At 41.9% G+C, this 25,297-nt stretch overlaps 1 protein-coding gene across 4 annotated transcripts; it reads left to right on the top strand.

The window, feature by feature from the left end:
* Positions 1 to 5,307: 5,307 nt before the first annotated feature.
* Positions 5,308 to 25,297, top strand: LRRC72 (leucine rich repeat containing 72). Of its 4 annotated transcripts, XM_083578885.1 has the most exons (10): positions 5,317 to 5,474; positions 7,155 to 7,228; positions 9,402 to 9,421; positions 10,405 to 10,494; positions 13,183 to 13,264; positions 14,498 to 14,611; positions 21,100 to 21,189; positions 22,403 to 22,561; positions 23,595 to 23,622; positions 25,117 to 25,297. In XM_083578885.1, the coding sequence occupies exons 2-10, from the start codon at positions 7,198 to 7,200 to the stop codon at positions 25,280 to 25,282; spliced, it is 780 nt and encodes a 259-aa protein (XP_083435011.1). In that variant the 5' UTR covers positions 5,317 to 5,474; positions 7,155 to 7,197; the 3' UTR covers positions 25,283 to 25,297. The 4 variants fall into 4 exon arrangements, with proteins under 4 accessions (XP_083435012.1, XP_083435010.1, XP_083435009.1 ...); XM_083578884.1 differs by lacking the exon at positions 9,402 to 9,421 and having other exon boundaries at positions 5,309 to 5,474; positions 10,425 to 10,494; positions 22,478 to 22,561; XM_083578883.1 differs by lacking the exon at positions 9,402 to 9,421 and having other exon boundaries at positions 5,312 to 5,474; positions 10,425 to 10,494.

Here is a 25,297-nt window from a genome sequence, read left to right as displayed (position 1 = left end):
CCTGTATCTTCTGACAAAGATGACTGAGGAGAGGCTTTTGAGGAGAGGCCTAATGGCCTTACTTCACCACTTTCTGGTCAATACTGCACAGGTTGAGGATTTTTATCCTCCACTTCTTTATTAGTTCTGCTATATTTTATAAGGGGTGTGTGTGCGCTGGTAAGTATCACCCATTTTGGATATAGCCAGATATACATTTCAAACTCAGATTGAGATTTATACCAAAATTCTTCTCAGTCAGTTCTAAGGAGAGATGCTTGAAGAATGCCATCTAGTGGCTACAAGCAATGTAAGAACAAATACATTTTTTTGGTTTCATCTGCTGGATACTGTACTGTATGCTTGCGAAACTACTACTATTTATGGCCTGCCATATACTTTTAAATCCTATTAATGACGCACAGTACACACAGGTATAGATAAATATGCACACAAACGTAAGCATTTCCTTATGTACTCATTTAGAATATTTCTAATCCTCCCTTATTGCTAGCAATCCCAGGTGTGGTACAGTAAACCAATTTAAAATCAACAATTATATCCAGCCAATAATAACATAAAATCAACAGCTGCCCAGCAGGAAGGATGTTTAAGAGTGATATTACTTGTAATCTGTCTTGAGAGGATTTGTATCCTGAAAGATAGGATTAAATAACTGACATGAATGAATGAATGAATGAATGAATGTCCAGTAAGAAATTAGTAAACAGCAGACAATATATAAATACTGTATTTTCAGCCTTGGCCTAGAACAAATACCTTACAAATGCCTGATTGTAAGAACAAATACCTTACAAATGACTCGCCTGCATAAGCAAGTCTTCAGCTGGTGACACAACCCAAAAAGAGATGGTGGCAGCTGTATTTCAAAAGGGAGGGCATTCCACATACAGGATGCTACCACAAAGAAGGTTCTCTCCCATTTGCCCCCCCCCCCTAAGATATCAATGGCAAAAAGATGTTTCCAAATTTATCTGGCAGGGGAAGAAACCAAGGATTAAGTATAAACTATTAACAGATACCAAAGAAAGAGGTGGCTTCTCTCTGCCAGATTTGAAATTATATTATGAGGCGTCATGTCTCTGCTGGCTACGGGAGTGGATAACCTTAAAAAATACAGATATTTTAGACCTTGAGGGTTAAGATAATAGATTTGGTTGGCATGCATATTTATGGTATGAGAAGACCAACATGCATAAAGGCTTTTTGAATCACTTGGTAAGAAAAGCAATTTATGGTGTATGGGAAAAATATAAAAACCTGTTAGAGCAGAAGACACCATGGTGACTTTCCCCAGTGGAAGTGATATCCTTGAAAAAGACTAATGAATGCAAAAAAATGAATGGGCAGCCTATAATGGGCAATGGGGTAACAAGAAGGGCCTCTCCTGGCAATCTTAACACATGTGTGGGTTAATTCAGGGGAAATGATCCTCAATATTTAAGTCCCAAGTGCTGCACAGGACTTTATAGGTCATCTTCTGCATTTTGAATTTCACCTGGCTGCATACTGGCAGCCGCTCTTCCAGGATCCTATAAGCCTAGGTTCCTTGAGAAGATGGCCTCCATCTTCTGTACTGACTGAAGCTTCCCACAGAGAGTGTCATAGTAATTTACTTGATCAGACATTCAAATATGAATTTTCTTATGGAATTTTTGTTTCGTGAGAAATACAGAACCATAAACCGGCCCAGCGCTACCACTGGGTAGAGTGAGGTACCTGCCTCAGGCATCAGATTTGGAGAGGGGGCACCAGGGAGCATCAGCAAAGTGTTGGAGTAAAAAGCTATGTGTGCCCCACGGCCTGCCCTGCACCTCCTAAGCAAACTTGCTTCCCTCAGAAATGCTGTCTTGTTGACAGCGCTGAAGTAAAGCTCAACTGCCAGACCAATTGGCTGAAATTGCTTCATGCCACAAAATCTCTTGGGCCAGCAGTCTTGCTTATTAACTTAGCTCTGCTTAGGGACTAGATTTATTTTTTTTTAACCAGCTCATGAAACAGATTCACAGTGAATGCTAAAGAAGAATGTGCTTAACCTGGCATTTTCTGTTTCCCAACAAGGGTTAGCGAGAATAAGGTCTCAGATGCAAAGAATATGTAATAACCACTTATGTTGAGCTGTTGACAGAGAAGGGGTGCTTTATGCCAGTTTTCAAGTTTGATGAAAATGGGTGGCATTATTTTTCTTTTGGGAGCAGGAGGGGAAATTAAATTATTATATTGCCTTGAGGTACTGAGAGTCATAAGTAATATGAAAGTGGCAAAACATCAAGAACACACATTCAGCAGGATCCCAGAAGGTGAGTCAGGAACCAGGAGTTGTGGGTCAAGCAAGTACTCATGCCCAGTGGCCTGAGAATAAAACAAAATATAGGTCTGAGAGACAAGTCAGAAATCAGGACTGATAAGCAAATCAGGACCAAAAGAGAAAGCAGGAGGCAGAAGCAAGCCAGTCATCAGGACTTGAGGATACAGGAACATCCCAGAGCTCAGGAAAACCTCGTTGCAAGGCTCAGTAGGAGCAGAAAACCCTGCTATTACTCCTTCGTATCCAGAAGATCCCATGACTAGCTAGAGTGAGCAGAGTCAGTCTCAGTCCTGAGGGTACTTCACTGATGTTGCTTCAGGAGGTGACATGATGCCCTCCCTTGCCTGAGCTCCCTTCCTTCTGCATTTCCTCAAGGCACATACAGTTTTCTTAAGTAGCCATAGGGATGGTTAGGGATGGACTGCCTCAAAATTTCTCTCAGGCCATTGATGGCTCCTTCAGAAGTTGATAATATGTGTTCCCTGGTCCATCAATGAATCTGGAAACTAATTGTGCAAGTCTAGTTTCTGAATCAGTGACATAGCGTGGTAAGCAGAGGGGCACACCCCACCCCTGAGTTGGCAGAGTAGCCAGGCCAAGAAGGCGTGTGACCACCGCCACCAGGAGCAGCAGTGGCAGCAGTCATGTGCCTCACGGGCTCCACATGCGACCCCCAGCACACTGCTCCACCCCAGCTTCCCAGTCCACCAGGTGGGACAACACTTGCCCTGCTCCGGGCACTGGCAACCCACGCTATGCCTCTGTTCTGAATATTGCTTCATCTACTATTTCATATATAATGGGAGTGTAATATGTGAATCTGAGCGAGTTAGCTACTATACAAAATAAAGTAGGCCCTATCCCTATAATGTGTACAAGTGGTGACAAAGAGCCAATACTCCAAACACTGAAGATGAAGAGCCAAAATTAGTTTTGATGAGCTATAAGGTGAGCTAGTCTTTAGTGTGACTACCTAAGCAGTGATCCAGGCTGAAAATAGAAACATATTCACTACGCACCCAAGTTTCAGCAAGCATCTTAATGTCGTCAAAAAAGACTTCAAAGTCAAAGCCTAAGGCATCTGCTCCCAGAGGCCTAAAGCTGCATCTTCTCCATTTAGAAGTCTGCTGTTCAGTGATTAATCCTGCTGTTGGAAATGTTCGTGATGACGTAATTTTCCTATAAGAAATGAAAACTTTATTTCTATTCTTTTCTTTTATCATTTGATCTGTCCCCATAGAGTTCTAAAGTGAGAGTTTTGGCACATTTTAGTCTAAACATTTTTTTTTTCATGTGTGAGACTTATAATAAATACCCCGTTTTTATGTGTAGTTGTGCTTCAAAGTCACATATGTTCTTCCTTGGTGTATGGGACGACCGTGTCACTCCAATTACCTAATGTAGCTTTAGTAACTAAAAAAAGGAAAAGAAACATGATACACTGATATACGTGCTATGGTTTATTTACTTAAAAGAAAACTGCTGATAAAACAGGCACCATGGATACTAAATCTCCATGAAAACTAAATTTCTTTGACACTATTTTTAGCTCCATCCATTTATCATTTATTTTACAGAGGTACAGACAAGGGCTGCATTCATACCATACATTTAAATTACCATGATACTACTTTAGGCAACCAGGGCTTCCCCCAAAGGATTCTGGGAGCTGTAGTTTGTTAAGGGTGCTGAGAGTTGTTAGGAGACCCCATTCCACTCCCAGAGCTATTACTCCGAGAGTGGTCTAATAAGCAATCCCTCTTCTTTTCAGAGAACACTGGGAATTGTAACTCTCTGAGGTGAGTAACAACTCTCAGCACCCTCAACAAACTACAGCTCCCAGAATTCTTTGGGGAAAGCCATAATTGCTTAAAGTGGTATCATAGTGCTTTAAATGTATGGTGTGAATATGGCCAAGGAGATACAGGCACATAAGTAATTCAGTCCATGCCACCTTCCTCAGATTTGTTTGTCCCTTGGGATTCTCCCCAGGCCACATTTTCCATCAGCCCTTCCTCATACCCTGTTCGAGTGTTTTCGCCCGGCTGAAATGTGCCTTTGAACTCTAGTAATACTTCTGGTAGGCCTGGATAGAGAACTGAGGCAGGTGTGTAGAAATACAATTGTTTTTATTTGTAACTGTTTTTAGAACTGTTTAACTATTCTAGAGTGTTTTTCTTTGTTTTAGTTTTTGTTAATTGTGCATCTGTTTGCTGCCCTGGACTCCTCTGGTGGGGAAAGGCAAGATATAAATTCAGTGAATAATAAATCTGATGCAGAGGACACAACAAAACACACATGACCAAGAATATGACAACTAGAACTTGCTTTTCAACGGTTGGCTCAGCACCCTGAAGGAAAGACAGTCAGAGTTTTGATATTCCAGCCACAAAACAACACCACCCTTCCCTCCCTCAGCCCATCGCAAGCACTCCATGATTGCTGTTCCCCTTTCCCTGCCTCTCAGTGGCTGGCTTTGCTGTGATAGTTGACTGGGAAGCGCAGTTCCAAAATGGCAGCTGTTTAAGCTGCAACAAGAGCCTGGAGTGGGAGCAGGTGAGTGCCTTCAAGCACTTGTCTGTCCCCGTGCAGAGAAGCTTTGTGTTCATATGGTGTGTGGAAAGGGATGCCACCAATAGACCACTTGAAAAGATAACCCCAGTTACAAATGTGCCCTTTTTCTAATTCTGCATGTATCTCCTTTCCTTCATCCATGGGCAAGGCTTTGTGAGTTCACCATAAATGCCAGGCTGCTCCTCATCTTCACCAGTCTGGGGTGCCAGGTGGAGAGGCTGTCCCCGAGTGAGCAACTATAAGGCCAGCTGACAGATGTGGTCGCAAGGTGGAGAGCACATCCGCCTGCTGGCCTGATGCAAACATGCCAGAGGAAAGTGAAAGGAAAAGAGGTGGAAGCGAGTTTCAGGTGTGACAGTTTGAAGGAGGCCAGTGTGGAAAGCTGTCGCCATGTCTTTAAGGAAGGTTGAGTTAGAATGTCAGTTAGACGCAGTCAAGCTGGATTCTGCTTCTCCTCCTTTGTGAATGAAGCATCCAGGGGAAGGTTGGTTGGTTGGCGAAGGGGGAGATTATGCACCCTGCGTCAAGCCTGAGAGAGAGGTCTTTGAGAAAGCCTGGGGAGCCACGATGCAGCAGTGCAGAGGCTGCTGAGGTAGGCAGATGGATGGTCCACCTGAGGGTAAAGCAGCTTCTTCCTGCATTATGAGCCAGTGTGATGGAGTGGTTAAGAACGGTAGACTCGTAATCTGGTGAACCAGGTTCGCATCTCTGCTCCTCCACAGGCAACTGCTGGGTGACCTTGGGCTAGTCACGCTTCTCTGAAGTTTCTCAGCCTCACTCACCTCACAGAGTGTTGTGGTGGAGGAAGGGAAAGGAGAATGTTGGCCGCTTTGAGACTCCTTCGGGTAGTAGAACTCCTATTAGAATAAACAAGTTCCATTATAAATACTGAAATACCAAAGAATATGGATAACAATGTGTTACAGAAAAAGAAGTAGAAAGTTGATTTAATAGTGTGTGAAAGAAAGTAATAGAAATAGAAAGAAATTGGCAATTGAGTAGATTGGAAGTCTAACACAGGGTGGCATGAGGGGTGAGGGACAGTGGTGGGAAAAGTATGTGAGGGATTGTGTGTGGGTATGTATGAATATTTTTAAGGATTGTATGAAATGGTATGTTTGTTTGTATATCCATAATATGTATGTATAAATGTATAAATGTTGAATTATTTCAATAAATCTTTTAAAATTAAAAAAAGAGAATCCTTAGGGTAGTGACAAAGTGGGATAGCAAATCTATCCTCCTCCTCCTCCTCCTCCTCCTCCTCCTCCTCCTCCTCCTCCTCCTCCTCCTCCTCCTCCTCCTCTTCTTCTTCTTCTTCTTCTTCTTCTTCTTCTTCTTGAATTTCATGACATGGCAGGGGTGAGGAAGAGACCAGCAGTGCCTCCTGTGTTGTAGAGGCAGCATGGGGCGGGGGGCTTCTGAAAAGGCTGCAATTGAGGCCTCTGAGGAACATGCCACAGCCATCGCTGCCCCTGTGGCAGCAGCAGGCAATGCCTTCCTTAGAGGCCAGATCTGCTGTACCTGTGGATCCTGCCGCCCAAGGCAGCCACCGCACTTTGCCTCATGGGTGGGCCAGCACTGCAGATGACATCTGTGTCTTAAACGTCTCTGTTGCTTGGTTTTGTTTCGTTTTGATCTGTCGATGCAAGATTGGTAGTCTGAATTGCCTGCCAGCTGTAGTTCAGCACATCAAGGAATCCTAAAGCTGGTTTAAACAGTATCATGCTTGCATCAGTCTGGTCTGATAAGAAACTTTGGCAGAAAACGTCCAGCCAATTAAGAATGATATCATATGAACTGGCCCTAAACTCATGTTCAGCCATGAGTTTATTAACTCCCATAGAACAAGGCTCCCCACCCCCATACTCTTATAGCTATGCTTTGAATATATGATTTGTAGGAGTGAATCTTTTTTTCCCTTCCAAATTCCCATGACTCTAGACTGACTAATCACGAAAAACAAAGAATTAATAGCTGAGAGCTATATAGCAATCCTCATATCTATGTTTCTTCCTCTATCTTCCAGGAGCCAGTGTTGCCCCCAGGCATTCAGTGCTGTCTTCCCCACAAATATGTGGTAAGGCACGTACTGAAGCGAAATGAAGTAAGGAGGATAAAAACTGGAATGTAATAGCTGTAGGTATTTTTTCTTTCTTCTATTCAAGAATAGGCGAGAAAGAGATCCTGTGAATTCAATTTCTCTTTTTATATATAAGAATATATTTTGTTTAATTATGTGCATTGTTTCTGACACAGCATTTGTTTCCAGGCTTTAGGAAAACAGTTGAAAATATGTGGCTATAAGAAAAATAATGAAGTTACCGATTTGTATCTTGGTGAAAAGTAAGTACCGTATATTCTTCTTCTTCTTCTTTTGCTGATTTAAGGCACTGTTCTGTTAGGCTCAGCTGAAAAGAATCAATTTTTAGACTGATTACTCTTTAAGCAATAGAAAACAGAATTTCTTTTTGGTTCTGTGAAAATAAAATAGTTTGTTTCCAGGACCAGTAAGTTGCCATTTCATTCTTAAATCTTTATTTTGTGAGGCCAGCACTCATCTTAAGAAAGGTAAAGGTAAAGGACCCCTGACCATCTTAAAGAAGGTAAAGGTAAAGTCCAGTCACAAACGACTCTGGGGTTGCGGCACTCATCTCGTTTTACTGGCCAAGGGAGCCGACATTTGTCCGCAGACAGTTTTTCCAGGTCATGTGGCCAGCATGACTAAGCCGCTTCTGGCGAAGCCAGAGCAGCACACGGAAATGCCGTTTACCTTCCTGCCGGAGTGATACCTATTTATCTACTTGCATGTTGACGTGCTTTCGAACTGCTAGGTGGGCAGGAGCTGGGACCAAGCAACTGGACCTCACCACCGACCTTCCGATTGGCAAGCCCAAGAGGTTCAGTGGTTTAGACCACAACGCCACCCGCGTCCCATAGGGCTCATCTTAGAAAAGGCTAAATATCAGAATTCCCTTAGTGATGTACAAATTGTGCTAGCAGAATGGTTTGCACAAGAGAAGGCGCAGGAACCAGCATAATGCACAATCATTATTATCTTCCTTACTGTAGGGGTTGCTCTAGCAGTCAGAGAATGTTGAATGTAGGCCAGAGTTTGCACATCCAAACCAGCAAACTGATTTGTAGTTTCCCTCCAAATCATAATTGCTCACCATGATTTGCTTCTGCTTTGCAGTTTAGGCATATGTAAGCAGGAAGCAGTTCATTGTATCTGCCCATACAAGGGGAAGAAAGGACCAAATAACCAGAGCGTGGTTGTTTCCACACCTCCCAAACCATAGTTTGCAACATTACTTCTAAACTGGCTGACTTGTGTTGTGTTGATTGGAGCGGGGCTGCTATAAAAAGCTAATAAATATTTAAGTCTGTGCATTAAAATCCTCCAGTACTGTTAATGAAGCACAGGAAATTCTGCTTCTGAGAAAGCTGTCATCTTGAGGAAATTGATTAGTTTAGTTGTAAATTGGAAAAGAATGCTGGAGGCCCAAAGGGCATGCAAAGACTAGAAAGACCTGCATAAAGAGGCAGGTTAAAAAAATTATTGGAATTAAACTCTCCTTGGAAGAAATGTAATGCCTTTGGGTGCAATCCTCAGATGAGTTTCTCCAGATATGTTCTATTTATTTCAGTAGAATGTCTCTAGAGTAAGTGGTTTGAGGGCTGCAGTCTGTTCATCAAAAGGGTAGGCCTGGAGATATGGGGCTGGTGGGGGGGGGGGATGAAGCCAATTAAAAATAAGTTTAAACTTTTGGAGAGAGAAATAGGAGATAACTTGCATGTGGATAGAAGTCAATAAGGAAAAGTGATTGTTGTGTGTGCATTGTGCAGAGCTCCAGCATTCTATAAATAAAAACATCATGGGATTGAGAATTTTGCCCAGGTATGTCGTTTTGTCAAGAGTCCTTTAAGCCATGGCTAAATTGCCAAGAATCTGTACCATAACTGAATGCAGTACAATGGTCCCTCAGGTTGCATACGCTTCAGGTTACATATGCTTCAGGTTACAGACTCTGCTAACCCAGAAATAGTGCTTCAGGTTAAGAACTTTGCTTCAGGATGAGAACAGAAATCGTGCTCCAGCGGCATGGCGGCAGCGGAAGGCCCCATTAGCTAAAGTGGTGCTTCAGGTTAAGAACAGTTTCAGGTTAAGTATGGCCCTCCGTAACGAATTAAGTACTTAACCTGAGGTACCACTGTATGCAGAGTATCTGTTCCGGGTTTTCTTTTTCCCTAGAGAGATCAAACCAATTGCACTAGGCTTCCTCTGCCATTGTTAGACAGGCTCTTCAAGCCTGGCAGCAGACCAAATAGAAGACAAGTGTTCATTCACCACATCATCTAGTTCCTGTTAGGTGGGAAGCCATACATCTCCAGGTATTTCCTCACCCCAAATGGTTCATAGCTCCCCCCCCCCCCCGTCTTTAATATACATTGATCATGACAAATGGAAAGTACATTGAGAAATGGCTGCAATATATGGATATTTTTTTCTTTTTAGATAACCACTTAGGGCCAAATGTGTCATGGAAGATCCGAGGTACATGGAAGATCTCACCTTCTTTTGTTTTCACCAACAGCAGTCATGGGTGGAGGAAGCTGGGCTTTTATGAGTACAGGAAGCTCCCCGCTTCAAAAGAGGCCCCTCTAACTTACTGTGATGGTAATTGTGATGCCAACATATAAGAGAAGGACCCTTGCTGCTCGTCTCACACCTGAAGAGTGCTAATGTTAATATATGAATGGACATTTCCCCCATGCACTCAGTTGCTTTGCAGTGTGATCACTCAGACCATTAAGTCTCTAATTAACTACGGTTTTTGTTTCATCCAAAACAAGCAAAACAACCCAGATTATCAGCTTCAGAAGAAGCCAGAATATTAAACCATGATATTATATCCTGGCTTGTTCCAAAGCTGCTAACCAAGCTGATACATGATCATCTGAAGTCAACCACTGATACTTGCGTTCCTCACCAAACATGAGGTAAAATTGTGGAGACTGAGAACTGTTGGTACTTAACAAAAGTCATTTATTTACTACTTTAGATGCTCAGCAACCACTGGGTGTGAATGAATTTCCATATACAGTGGTACCTCAAGTTACAAATGCCTCAGGTTTCAGACGCTTCAAGTTACAAACTCCGCTAACCTGGAAGAGTTACCTCGAGTTGAGAACTTTGCTCCAGAATGAGAACGGAAATCATGTGCTGGCAGTGTAGCGGCAGCAAGAGGCCCCATTAGCGAAAGCACGCCTCTAATTAAGTATAGTTTCAGGTTAAGAACAGACCTCCAGAACAAATTAAGTTCGTAACTAGAGGTACCACTGTATTACTTCATAAACAGTACTGTATATGCTTTTCTGACAAAAGAGTGTTGCTTACTGCCAACAGTATGTGAGCACATTGAATCAAAAAGCAGCTGTTACTGATGCAATTACATAACTGCTTCAGTGCTTATTTCTGATGTATAATAGTATATTAAAGTGGGTATTAACAACTGAAGTTATATAACTTTTGTTTCAGAGGATTAAAAGAAATCCCTGATTTATCACAGTTCCGGATATTAAGCCATTTGTGGCTAAATAATAATAAGGTAATAAATATAAAGTTTACATTATTTTTTACACTTTGGACTTTATTTTTGGCAATAAAAAGTAATGGGGGATTTTGTAGCCTTAAAAAAAAAAAGCTTAGAATTTGTTGAATTTATAGACTGGGTCCAAAGCTAAAATGCAACCCCATTCATTTCAAGAAAAGAGATTTAAACATATGCCTAACTGCCACAATGGAATCAAATTTTGGCTGTGTGTTTAGTACTAGTACAGTGGTACCTTGGTCCTCAAACTTAATCTGTTCCAGAAGTCCATTCCAAAACCAAAGCGTTCCAAAACCAAGGCATGCTTTCCCATAGAAAGTAATGCAAAGTGGGTGAATCCGTTCCAGACTTTTAAAAACAACCCCTGAAACAGCAATTTAACGTGAATTTTACTATCTAACGAGACCATTGATCCATAAAATGAAAGCAATAAACAATGTACTGCAGTCACACAATCAATCAGTCAGTAGCTGAACTGGGTTCCACACAGTCATAAAAACAAGAGCCGCAAAAACAGAAATGCAAAAGAGATAGCAAAAACAGACAGACCTCAGCATAACACTCAAAACGGAAGCGTGGCACTCAAATCGGAAGCATAGCGCTCAAAACAGAGCACATTCGGCTTCCGTAAAAAGTTTGCAAACCGGAACACTTACTTCCGGGTTTGCAGTGTTTGAATTCCAAGTTGTTTGAATACCAGGGCATTTGAGAACCAAGGTACCACTGTACAAGTATCACCATATGGTTGGGAGAAAGGGCTCTAAGGGATGGAAAAACTCCCATGTGAAATTGCTGGTCAGTGCAAACAATCCTGAACTCTCGGGACAAATGATCTGACATTTGTCAGATACTTTCAGCAGCTTCCTCTGCTTCTGTATTGCTGAGGCAGGGAGAATTTGCCCTTGGGTACTTTCCCAGAGCCATTTGCTCCCAACCCCTGGTGAGCCACAAACACCATCCTTTGCAGTTCAGAGCTATTTGGTGCCTCCGTTTGAGACTGAACATTGAGTGCATTTAGGCAGCCTCTATAGTGGGGCAGGTGCACTCCTTGGACTCTCAGGGCAGAATATATACAAGTTTAAAAGCAGAAACATGAATACATGTTATAACAATGAATCAAGAAGAATAAATAGGCAGACGGAAGGCTTTTTGAAAGTCACACAATAGCCACAGGTTCTGTCACTGGCTGCTCACATATGACTGTAAATACATACATACATACATACATACATACATACATACATTTCTAAGGCTAGGAAAAGATACTGTAAAATTCCATATAATTTGGGAGAACATACAGGTTTATCGCCTTGGGCTAAGAGTAATCACATGCCATATAATGTCAACCATGTTGAAAGGCTGCCGTTATTACAATGTTTTGCATCTTTCAGTATGCTAGCAAGCAGACAGCTTCTTTGTACAGCTCAGGCCTGTACAATGTAGGGCCACCTCTATGCTTGCTTGCTTGCTTGCTTGGGTTAATTCCAAATACCTGTTGCTTGTTTCCCATACCTGTGGAAAGTTGAAAGGCTGAGAGAGTGGAAGTCTTGTGAGCTGTTGCTGGTGGAGGAATAGACATAACGTACCAGGGAGTGCAGAAGGGGAGGGGAAAGATAACCTAAACATGAAATATAGGATGCAGAAAGACTTGTGGGGTGGAGAAAGAGTGTAAGAGAGGGATATTATATATATTTTTAAAGCAGAAGAATGAGACTGTTGGATGGGAGAAAGGTAAGAACACCACATTTACTGAATACAGAAAGTCTATGAGGGCTCTCACTCACACACGCAAGCATTTTATTACATCTATCCACTTCCACAATGCAGTTGAAGGTGGTTTACAGGCCACTGAGCATGGCTAAGTTCAGCAAGCTTGCTGCATCTTGTCCCTTCAGCCCATGTGCTGGGACCAGCTTATCACTTCCACCGTTTGTGAAAACTGAGCCATTGTTAAAGGTGCCCCAGACTTATTTGGGAGGAATGGCACGATATAAATTTAGTAAATAAAATGTGCATTCTACCTGATCCTTGTTTAACACTCTAACACTCTGTATTTTCTGAGAATCTGTATTCTACTATAACTGTGTTTACATAACTGTTTTGATTTTTACATTGTATAAATTATACATTGTATAAATATTAGGTTATGTATTGACATTTGTATTCTGTGATGTAAACTACCCTGTAGTCTTTTGATGAAGGTCAGAATATAAATTTAATTAATAATAATATTAATACTTATAATATGTAGCAGATTAAGTATTAGCAGACTATATATCCTTTGCTGAAGCTCTCCTTTTCCAGCTATATGTGGTTTGTGCCACTTCAGGACAAAGGATGAAGAGGGTAAAATGGCTGAGGTTTCAGCACACTGGATGGCATTCAGTGAAGTTTTACTAAGAGCAGACCTACTGAAATTAGTGGACCTAACTTAGTTACGTTCACTAATTTCAACAGTATGGCAATCATATGACATGCAAAAACACGTTATAGGGAGATGCTTAATATAGAGGGAAAGAACATTTCTACTGTGCATTTTGAGGCCTGTTATATTTTTAATCCGTTATATGGGAAATTTCACAGGCGTATTTAAACCCACAAAGATAGCATATAATATATGCTATATGGTATAGTTCTTCACCAATAAAATCACATGAACCTATTGTTCTAATTCTCATAATTCAGATTCAGAATCTAACTATGTTGAAGCATAACTGCTGCTTGACAGAACTGTACCTCAACAATAACGAAATCCGAGATATATCAGGTATGGCATTAACATAATCTCTTGTGAACCGGGAGTGATTCCTGTGAGCATATATGTGTTAAATTTGGTTGAAATAGACTGCAAGAAGTCCTGGAAATAAGACGAGTGGTGCTTCACAAAAATAGAATGGGGGAATGTTCTTTGGCCCCATGGAGCCTTCAGTGTGGGTTTTCTCAGGGCTCGATTTTATCCCTCATGCTGCTTAATCACAGAGTGCGGTCATCCAGAGTTTTGGAGTATGTTGTCGGCAATATGCTGATGACACACAGCTCTGCTTCTCCTTTACACCTGCAGGTGAGGCAGTGGATGTGCTAAATGGTTGTCTTGCCTCGGTAAAGAATTAGATGATAGTCAATAAACTGAAGCTCAGTTCAGATAAACTGAGGTCCTATTAGTTGGTGGCTCCCTAGCTCTGATGGCTGGGAGGTTGATGGGGTTACACTCCCACTGAAGGAGCGTGTACAGAGCCTGGGCATTTTTCTGGTGTGGAGTGCCTTCCATCAGATTCAATTGGTGGCCCGGTTCCGCCTTTATCTGGACAGTGATAGCTGAACTTCTGTTGTTTATGCTCTAATAACCTCTAGGTTAGATTACCTCAATGTGTTATATGTGGGACTGTCTCTGAAGATGGTTCAGAAGCTTCAGCTAGTGCAGAATTCAGTGACCAGGTTTCTCACTGGGACAAGATGGTTTGGAAACATAACACCAATCCTGGCTTGACTGCACTGGCTGCCAGTTAGCTTCCAGGCCGAATTCAAATTATTGGTTTTGACCTATAAAGTCTTAAATAGCTCAGGACCGCAATGCCTCAAGGATTGCCTCTCCCCATATGAATTTACTCTGTATGAATTCACCCCGTCTTCATGTGCCTCCTCCATGACAGGTCCAGACGGGCAACATGAGAACGGGTCTTTTCTGTGGTGGCTCCCTGTTGGTGGAGTGCTCTATAGAGGGAGGCTTGTCTTAGATATCTTTAGGCTCCCTTCAAACACTTTCCTCTCTAACCAGGCTTTCAGCCTTTTAACTACCTGAGACCTTTTAGCGTGGGTTGGATGTTTTTTAATGTTTAATGTATTTTGGTTCAAATGTATCCATATGGGGTTTTTTTGTTTGTTGTTCATTTGGTTTTTGGTTGTAAGTCACTGGGCAAGATAAGGAGATGTAACAAACTGAAGAAACAAAATATGAGCACAAGTAAGGCATTTTTATTGTTAATTGTTGTTGCCATTTTAGGTGCTCTGAAACATATTCATGTGTTGCAAATCCTGATGCTTCACAACAATCACCTGAAAACCCTGGAGAAAACTGTGAAAGAGCTTCAAGGAATGCAGCATCTGCAGACCTTAAGTAATCATTTACCTTTCTCTCTCTTTTTTTTAAAAAAAATAATATTTATTAAGGGTTTAAAGATTACAGAAAAAAGAAGAAAGAAAAAATGAAAAGTTAAACAGAACAAATCAATACCTTACAATACATAAGAAAGAAAAGAAAAAAACAAAAAACAACACAGCAAAACAAAAAGAAAAACAAAAACAATTAAAAACACACCCAATATTTCCATATCTTTGTCTTTCATTTACTTGTTTCATCGACCTCCTCACACCTCCCTTTTTTGTATTCTAATTCAATTAGCTATTTCAGCAAATCCTTTCCATCTTTCTCAATTTTTGTTCTATAATTTATCTTAACACAATCTAACCTTAAATTTTCCACTTTGGCCCATTAACAATCTATTTTTACTTAATTCTTTATAACATTTCTGCTAAAGCCATATAACTTCATTCCAGCATCCTTCTAACATTCATTAATTTTACAGTATTTCTGTAGATAGACTTTAATTTTTTTCCAATCTTCTTCCACCAACTCTTCTCCCTGGTCTCGGATTCTGCCAGTCATTTCCGCCAGTTCCATGTAGTCCATCACCTTCATCTGCCATTCTTCCTGGGTGGGTAAATCTTGTGTCTTCCAATGCTTTGTGATAAGTATTCTTGCTGCTATTATAGCATACATAAAGAAAGTTCTATCCTTCTTTGGCACCAATTGGCCGACCATGCCCAGGAGAAAGGCCTCTGGTTTCTTCAAGAAGGTATATTTAAATACCTTTTTCATTTCATTATAAATCATCTCCCAGAAAGTCTTAATCCTTGGGCATGTCCACCAAAGGTGAAAGAATGTACCTTCGGTCTCATTACATTTCCAGCATTTATTATCGGGCAAATGGTAGATTTTTGCAAGCTTGACTGGTGTTATGTACCACCTGTAGATCATTTTCATTAGATTCTCTTTTAAGGCATTACATGCCGTAAACTTCATACCTGTGGTCCATAACTGTTCCCAGTCAGCCATCATAATGTTGTGTCCAACATCTTGTGCCCATTTAATCATAGCAGATTTCACTGTTTCATCCTGAGTGTTCCATTTCAACAGCAAGTTATACATTCTTGACAAATTCTTAACTATGGGATCTAACAATTCTGTTTCCAATTTTGATTTTTCCACCTGGAAGCCAAGTTTTTTGTCCAAATTATATGCCTCCATTATTTGATTATTTGATTATTTTTTAATTTTTCAAAACTCTGCAGTTTTAATCTGTCTCCCTCTTGTTCCAGAATTTCCCAATATTTCGGCAATTTGGCCTCCATATTGAGTTTTTTCTGAGCCTTTGCTTCCATTGGTGACAACCATCTTGGGGTCATTTACCTTTGTCTCTCTCTCTCTTTTTCCTCCCCATGCAGCACAACACTGACAGGACCCCCTCATACATTTAGTAGAAAACAGATAGTTTTGAGGAGAAGGATTGAATAAGATATATTAGCCTTTTTTGGAAATGCTTTTTGCTGAGCAAATAAGATTCTCTAATTAAACATACCAGTATCAGTTTTAACTAGTGTCTGCATTTGTTTTATTTTACGTTACTGACAGAGCAAGGGGTAGATGAAATGCTTGAGACTCTGAAATTTCATATTAAGATAAACATGATGGTGCTGGCGCCACTAAGCGTTCCTGCATTCAAATCGCCTTCAGGGAAGTAGGATTATAAACTGTTAACCTGTTGAAAGTGAAAGTGTAAGCAATCTTTCTCAGGTTTTTTCCCCCTCCCTAAAGGAATGTGCTCATAGATCATACCAGGGCTTTCAGAACTTTTAAGAAGCAGGAACTAATTTAATGCCTGAGTAAAGTAATTAATAGAGGTATTTAATATTGTTACAGGCCACCCTAATCTCTGCCGCGTGGTAGCAAGTGATTCCAGGGGTCTTGGCACTTAACCAGGCTTTGTGTTTCCTTGGGGGAAATGATGCTGTAGTATCTTAGAAATACAGTTTATTGACACATGTTTACACCTGAGTTTTATGGAGGGAGAGCTCACAGCAATTACTGTATTTTTCGCCCCATAGGACGCACCGCCCTATAGGACGCACCTAGTTTTTTGGGGGGGGAAATAAAGAAAAAAAATTATTTCCCCCCCCCCCCAGGCAGGGGCTGGCGCGGGGGGAAACCGAGCTCCCCCTGACCCCAGCCCCCAGAACAGCCTGCTATCCGCAAGCCTAGGGAGACGCGCCGGTCTCCCCAGGCTTGCGGAGAGCTGCGCGAAGCCAGGGCACGCTCTTCAGCGTGCCCGAGGCTTCGGAATGCAGGCAGCTCTGCGCAACCTTTGGGAGCCCGGCGCGGCTTCCCGCCGGGCTCTGGACGGTTGCGCAGAGCTGTGCGGAGCCCGGGAGCACAGGCGGCTCTGCGCAACCCTCCGGAGCCCAGCGCGGCTTCGCGCCGGGCTCCCGAGGGTTGCGCGGAGCTTCTTGAAGCCTGGAGAGCGAGAGGGGTCAGTGTGCACCAACCCCTCTCGCTCTCCAGGCTTCAGCGAAAGCCTGTATTCACCCCATAGGACGCACACACATTTCCCCTTCATTCTTGGAGGGGGAAAAGAGCGTCCTATAGGGCGAAAAATACGGTATATCCCAAGAGGGGGGGTGCTGCCCTTCAGTCCCACATGTTCTGTCCATTTCCTTCTCCTTCTTCCCAGAAAACCCTGCTCCAAAAACCTATTCCAAAAACCTCTCTTCCTGTGATGACATCGCGCCCCACGGTTACCCTGACAACCTCCCCCTCTCATCTCTGCTTTTGTCTTCTGCTAACTAACACATCTGGGGGGGGAGGACAGCATCTGCACGGTCAATTGTTTTTTAATGGCCCGGTCACATTTCTCCTTGTGTTCTTAATGGCAACAATGGCAACTTTGGGGGGCCTCAAATATTTTATTGGGGGTGTGTGGCAAAGGGACCTTGGCCTCTCAGTGTTGGCTCCTATGCCAAAGACCTTTCTATTCCAGCTTTCCACTCTCACACTGGCCAACTTGATGCCTTTGAGAGGCTCACTAGCAGGAGATGAGCACAACAGCGCCCCCTTCTCATTATCCTTGGCAAATGGCATCCAAAGGCCTGTGATACTTTTTAAAGCAGGGGTCAGCAAACTTTTTCAGCAGGGGGCCGGTCCACTGTCCCTCAGACCTTGTGGGGGGCTGGACTATATTTTGGAAGAAAAGAAATGAATGAATTCCTATGCCCCACAAATAACCCAGAGATGCATTTTAAATAAAAGGACACATTCTACTCATGTAAAAACATGCTGATTCCCGGACTGTCCGCGGGCTGGATTTGGAAGGCGATTGGGCAGGATCCGGCCCCCGGGCCTTAGTTTGCCTACCTATGTTTTAAAGGCAACCAAGATGGCAGCCAACACGCTGGTAAAAAAATCAATGGTTCAACAATATGCTGAGTGAAGTATTTCCTCTTGTCTGGTATTATGAGAGGGGGGAAGGTTGTATAATTTCTCCAAATTATGCACGCCTCTACCATGTCCCTTTCTTACTTGCTTTTTTCCGGAATGAAAAAGCCTCCAATGTTGTAAACTTTCCTCAAAGAGGACTTGCCCCATTGATCATTTTGACTGCCCCCCTTTTCCAGCTCTATAACCTCCTTTTTCGAGGTGCAGCGACCAACACTTTAGACAGCATTTCGACTGCAGTTACTCCATAGATTTGTATAAAGGCCTTCTGATATTCTTGCATACGGAGGTTTTAGGCTCTGTACACTATTCAAAGTGATGAGATTATTTCTACAGAGATGATTAAATCTCTACTTCATAGCCATAAAAGTAGTGTTCTTTCTACTACTGCCATCTAGTGGTTCTTTGCATGCAATCCATTACCATCATTTATTTTTGAGCGAGGAAAAAAATCACAAAAATAGATGAACGAGATTTTTCAGGATATGGGCAGGAAAAAAGATAGATTATATTTTTTATCCCGATATTGTCATTATTAAAAGAAACCACTGATACATTGAAAGTGTCTTCTCAAAGCACAAAGCACTAAAATGCCTCACTACTGTGTTGCTTCTCTGTCAGTGTTTTAAAGCTTTCCCCCTCTGCCATGAGAAAAATGGAGTAGCATAATGAGCTGGTTCACAATTAATATTAAAACATGGTTTAGCGCTATGTGTGTGAGTAGAAACAAGCTTCAGCAAAATCTTGTGCTTTCACCCTTCCCCCTTCCCACTTGCCCTCCCCATGTGGCCAGGAGAAGGACTTTGCTAGCATTTACTTTATGGGTGATTTGTCTGCGTAATTAAATAATCTTCAACGTGTTTTGAATGGGGTTGCACTTCTTCTAGGAGAGAAAGTTTGTAGTTTGAGGATGCTTCATGATCCAACACAGGTTAGCCTCAGAGGCAGAGAGTGTGTTATTTCTGTTTCATTGGATATACCAGTTACGACCCTATCTGGGTAGAGATAAGCTTGCAGCAGTTATCTAAGATCCGATAATCTCCTGCTTAGATAACTGTACTGTGTTATATGTGATGCTGCCTTTGAAAATAGCCTGGAAAGTCCAGCTGGCCCAAAATAGAGCTGTGAGATTATTGATGAGTACAGGTGTATATATAAATATACACCTGTATATATCTTTTAAAAAGGTGATAGAACGGATTGAAGAAACTATCAAGGCATCTCTTTATTAGCTGCGGACGACAAAATTCTTGCAAGCATCTTAGCAAACTGTCTCCTAACAATATCAGAGGCTGCCCTTTCTGAATCCAAAAATGGTTTTCAACCTTCTAGGGGGACAGTGGACATGATTTTCACTGTTCGACAGCTTCAACAACAATCACAGATAACAATGGCTCTCAAAGTGCACCATTCAGTGTGGGATCAGGTGTTAAACAGGGTTGTGTTATCTCCCCAACTCTATTTATTAGTTTCATTGCAATGATCCTACACTTTGTCAAAGGGAAACTCCCCACCGGAGTAGAAATCATATATTGAACAGATGGAAGGCTCTTTAACCTGAATAGGCTGAAAGCAAAGACCATTGTGTGCTTAGAGAGAGACGGTGGCCATTTCATGTGCTTTGAAGTAAATCTATACTCTACCAGGGAAATGTCACGGCCTGCAGTATTCTGCTGGTATTACACACTTATCAGCATTTCTTTTATACTGTGCAATGCAGCAATAGAGAATCACATAAGATAGTTATGTAATGAGTTTAGGGTATGGAGGACACTGCAGATGACTTAAAGGTAAAGGGACCCCTGACCATTAGGTCCAGTCGTGAATGACTCTGGGGTTGCGGCGCTCATCTCACTTTATTGGTCAAGGGAGCCGGCATACAGCTTCCGGGTCATGTGGCCAGCATGACTAAGCCGCTTCTGGCAAACTAGAGCAGCACATGGAAACACCATTTACCTTCCCGCTGGAGTGGTACCTATTTATCTACTTGCACTTTGATGTGCTTTCGAACTGCTAGGTTGGCAGGAGCAGGGACCAAGCAATGGGAGCTTACCCCGTTGTGGGGATTCGAACCACTGACCTTCTGATCGGTTTAACCCACAGCGCCACCAGATGACTTACCTGCATTAAATTCTGAAGCATTTCAGTCACAAGAGCAATGATTTTGATAAAATCCCAGACACCTAATTCCTGCTAGTCACTTTTTCTAATGGAATGATAACCAGCAATCTGCATAAAAAGATGTGATTTGCCCCTTTAATCTGCTCTTTGTGCAACTGTGTAAATACAGAGGATTTGGACTGGATCATCTAGAATCCTTTTTTTTACATGTTGAAGACAAAGAATTCTGGAACCAACTAATGCTGGTTCCCATTGTACGCTCACTGTAAACAGAAAGGTTCCTATTTCCCCACCAAAGAACGACCATCAACTATGATGTGCCAGCGAATCATGTTGGGTTTTTTTTATATATATATAAATAGGAACTAAATTAAATGTGTTGTGCTGATATAGACAGACAAAATGGAATGGTGCCTTAGTCAAAGCTCAGCTGTCACACACAAAAAGGAAGATTAAAATTAGAGCAGTTTGGTTTTTCTGAATGCTTTTGCATTCACTGAAGTCTGATGAGGACTCTTGTGAGTGGCCAGACCAGTCACACCACCTCTCAGTCAGGAATGGAGAAGTGGAAAGTCTTTTACAGTTATCATCTCTGTCTTCTAGATATGTTTGGGATTTGCTGGGGCTTATCTGGGAGGGCGAGATGCATTGGTGCAATACATGATGGGAAACTTGATTGGAGTATCAGAATCTTTCTGGTTAATCATAAAGAACAAACAAGAACTTCAAAGACTCATAACAAGTGGCAAAAAAGGCATTTGTTACAGATCATTTTTCATGCAGCTCACAATGGGCCACAACGTTCAGGAAGGAGGTGCTTTGTGAATACAAACTGGTTGATTATGTCTGTATAGTATCTACTGAAATATGGAGGAGGTTGCCAAGTCTTTGCTCAGTCATTTTGACCATTGTTCTCTTTGTTTCAACTCCTGCAGACCTGTTTAATAACCCCATGTCTCATGATCGCAGATACCATCTGTACGTAATATACCACATTCCTTCAGTAACATTGTTTGACAGAAAAGGTAGAAACTGTTTCTCCCCCGCTTTCTTTTCTTAATAGACATGAAGGATAATCACTTAATGCTTTTATATCTGAACAAGAAGCAATATATTTGTGGCTGCCCTTACTCAGCAGTCATCAATTTTGTAAGATTACATACAATGCTTGTTAGTATTGGGTGGATACACCGCAGGACATCGTTCATCTTTAATAGAATTATCTGGCCCTACTTTTAAGAAACCTTCATGGAAATGAACGTGCATCTATAGCCTGGTTAAGTGAAATTGTAACAGCTTATTTATTTCAGTTTCCAGGGGAGTTGTCTTTGTTCGTCTATTACCACACAAGCAACAACATTTTATTGCTCCTTAAAGACACATAGATTTATCATGATTATTATTTGCTCTCCCATCAGATGTCAAGGAGATGTGTAACTATACAAACTTTAGAAGACATCTGAAGATAGCCCTGTATTGGGAAGATTTTTAATGTTTAATGTTTTATTTTGTTTTTATATATTTGGAAGCCACCCAGGCTGGCAGGGCAACCCAGTCAGATGAGTAGGGTACAATTATTATTGCATGTATCTGCTGCATGAAGGATTTATTATCCTCTGTTGATGGATGCAGTTGTGTGTGAATGTAAACAGTGAGGTCAGAAGGCAGCAAAATGCAAAAAGTACAAACCAAGCATCACAGAAGTACTTAAATGTTTGTAAAGTAGGCATAGTGGCCATTCACAAAGCAGTGCTAAAAACACAAGCAGCCGGCATTGCTAAATTAATTTGCAAAGTTAATTCATTAATTTCATGGAACAAGCCCTATGTAATGCTTACTAAAACTGGCCTATTCAAGGTGGACTATGGAGCCTATTGAACCCCTTTCACACACTAGCAGTAGGAAGTCCTCTCAATTCCCATAACCAAATCAATTGTAAGCGACATAGGGCAGTTTCAAAAGCAGTTTGGAATATATCAGGGGAGACTGTAGCTCGGGGGGGGGGATGTCAAAAAGCCCCACAGGGAGCAGAGGTAACACATGGGTGCACCTAAAAGAGCTTTCTTGACTGTGACCAGAAGCCTGCCTCTCTAGAAACATTAAGCTACTACTGTCTGTAAATCACACAAGTCGCAACATCCCTTAGTGCTAGGCTGTCACCCACCTAAAGAATAAAGAAATATAGTATGTCAGCAGCTGATTGAGCTCCAGATAATGCCATCTATTCCTATGTTACAGAAGTAACTTCAAAAGAAAGAGTACAAGCTGTTCATATATATGACCATGAACGGTCCCTCGTGCTTCATTCTATAGGATTTGGGAAGAAAATCGATGAACCGTTTTTGCCCAAGCAATCATTTTGCCTAACACCAACCAAAGTGATAAGATTGCCTCCAGGTATTTAACAGTGATTCAGAAAATAATAATAATAATTATAATAATAATGCAGATGAACAACCATTGCCTCCTTACATTAAATGACTTTCATAATTATATAATTGCCTTGCTTTTTAGCAGTCTACTTGGGATTCTTTGAGGGCTTGCTGTGATTTACACTCATTGTCATTCTAGGCTTCTCAGTAAAAGCTGTTATCTTTTAGAAGAAAAAAACCATCATTAAATTACTCAGGGTATTTACTGTATAATTCAGCTATTCTTTCCTTTTCCGGATATCTAATATCGGTCTTTAAGATTTTAAAGCTTGAAAATAAAAAGGGCTTGGCATGTGCTGCATACATATAGCTGCTTTCCTTCTCATTTATAGGGCAGCTTTTTCACCTGGTGGGTCAGATACTCCCCCCACCCACCCCTTTGGCAGTCAATGTTTGGCACATTAGGAGCAAATGAGCAAGCAGAATTGAACTCTACATATAAGAGCTGGAGGGCAGGCTCAATCCTGCTTCCTGCAGGGATTAGCTGGGTGAGCAACCTCTCCTGCACATCCCAAACCAAGCAGAACTGAACTCCCCAAGCCCCAGCTTGATGGACATGTGTTGTCAGGTGTCAAGCAGGCAGGCGAAACTTGGCCCACAAGTCATAGATTTCCAGTTTTATGACGAGTCTTTTCAGTTGTATTCCAGTGACTACTGCCACAGCCATTGAAGATTCCTAATCGGTGCACAAAAATCTTTAGAAACCTCTACCTGCTGCTGCCTTTTTCTTAGTTATGTGTAGTTGAAGCAGGTGACAAATGGGGAGCAAATATGATTTTGTCCACAGGGAGAAATCAATCACAAGTTAACTGTATATAAGGCTAAGCAAGTAACTAGAAAAAAACTATCTCACTTAGTGAACCATTTAAGCCAAATTGCTAACTTAACAAAACTTGCCATTTGAATCTAATGGAATTTAGAATTGACTGAAACTGTTCAGTATTCTGCATGTCAAGGGCTATGCAGACTTGAATAACTTTTTCCTATCTTTGTTTTAGGTTGCGAGTTTGGAAATCACCTGGTTAAGTAAGCAAGATCTGCCTTTCCTTTATTTCTAATCCATTAATATTTAGATACGAGGCTTCCAGTCTAACAACAACTTAAAAACGAAAGATTTATTTTGCCCTAATACATCATGCACACTTCATCAGATGCATGAAGTGATATCCCCGGCTGGCAGATACAGGTTAGCCAGCCACTCCATTCACATGGCCCCCATGTGTGTAGTAACCGGCTACTGTGCATGGAGAAGGCGAACATAACCTGCTAATGAAAAAGGGGATCATGGTCAGTACTAAAAACACCCCTTTCCCAACAGGCCTTGTAGAATAAGCACATCTCAAATGCTTTCTTTCTTTTTTTTTTTTTTACATTCTCTGGTCAATATGCAGCACTCTCCAAGAAAACGCTGTTTATTTCTCTCTCTAGATCAGAAGCGGACAAATGGTTCCTTGCAGCCCGCTTTCTAATTTTATGCGAATTGTGGCATCCCCTCTTGCTGATCAGCAGAGGAAAGGGGGCATTGCTGTAGTCTCATCTCCCTCCCCTCCCCACTTCTTGTCATTGGCTAAGCAGGAGTTGGGGGGCTGTAGATACACATTTACTCCTCATTCACAATGGGGCTCCACACAAGATTCCTTCCATCCATAAATGTTTCTATGTGTGTGAAGAAGCAGATGTGGGTTGTTATCTCCCCCACCCCCGTAAAACCCCACATCCATTCATTTTGAGAGTTCCCGCCCTTGAGGAATGGATTCTCACACGTACCTCAGCCCCACCTGTAAGCCATTCCTCCACCCACACAGAGGAGCAGTAGGGAAACAGCTGAGTTGTGCGGGAAGTGTGGGGCACGGCAGCAGAGTCTTGTTGCTCAGCTGGGAAGTGGGGGTGGGCTGCAGATAAATATTTGTAGCGAAACCACCCCCATTCTGTTTCCCCTGACTTTGCTTTACTTCTTGACTAAGAGGTACAAAATTTTTGTACTGTATTTTTCGCTCCATAAGATGCACTTCCCCCTCCTAAAAAGTAAGGGGAAATGTGTCTGCGTCTTATGGAGTGAATGCAGGCAGGAGGCTCTGCTCAGCGCTCCCTTTAAAGAGCTGCGTGGAGTGTGTGTATGGCTCTTGGGGGCTTTTCCCCGAGGAAGGAGAAGGGCAGCCCGTCAGTCCCTTCTCCCTCCTCAGGGAAAAGCCTGCAAGCACCACACAGACACGCTCCACGTGGCTCATGAAAGGGAGCCTGGGATTCATACAGGCTCTGCTCAGCACTCCCTTTAAAGAATTTTTTTTTCTTGCATTCCCCCTCTAAAAACTAGGTGTGTCTTATGGTCAGGGGCATCTTATGAAGTGAAAAATACGGTAAACCATAAAAAATATTTACTATGCATTGGGTGCCATATTACTATCAAATCCATTCACGTTTAAACTTTAGTTTTCTCATTGCAAAAGAAAAAAAAAATATGGTCATTTACTTTCTCTCTCTCCCCCCCCACCCCCTGCTTTTTGTTTGATTCTTTGGAAGGATTCCGTATGAAAACCCAGAACATGCTGTACTTGTGAGGGCCATGAGGCGATCTGTCATGGAGTTCGCCACTGTTGACTGGGAGAAGATGCCCACCTGCGAAGAGAAACGCCTTGGCAGCAATCCAGAAAAAAGGCCAGAGAGACTGACAATTAAGTTTCGATAAATGTGACTTTTCTCC

The sequence above is a fragment of the Podarcis filfolensis genome (genome assembly GCF_964270895.1).
Source record: "Podarcis filfolensis genome assembly, chromosome: 12".
NCBI lineage: Eukaryota > Metazoa > Chordata > Lepidosauria > Squamata > Lacertidae > Podarcis > Podarcis filfolensis.
The sequence above is the reverse complement of the archived record's forward strand: the minus strand, read 5'-3'. Positions and strand labels throughout refer to the sequence as shown.

What these genes read in the sequence shown, in the direction of transcription:
- LRRC72 (XM_083578883.1), top strand. Translation starts at nt 5,394, where the DNA reads ATGCACCCTGCGTCAAGCCTGAGAGAGAGGTCTTTGAGAAAGCCTGGG. An exon ending in CGAAATCCGAGATATATCAG is followed by an intron (nt 13,265 to 14,497) that starts GTATGGCATTAA and finishes TTGCCATTTTAG; the next exon opens with GTGCTCTGAAACATATTCAT. An exon ending in GCAGCATCTGCAGACCTTAA is followed by an intron (nt 14,612 to 21,099) that starts GTAATCATTTAC and finishes CAACTCCTGCAG; the next exon opens with ACCTGTTTAATAACCCCATG.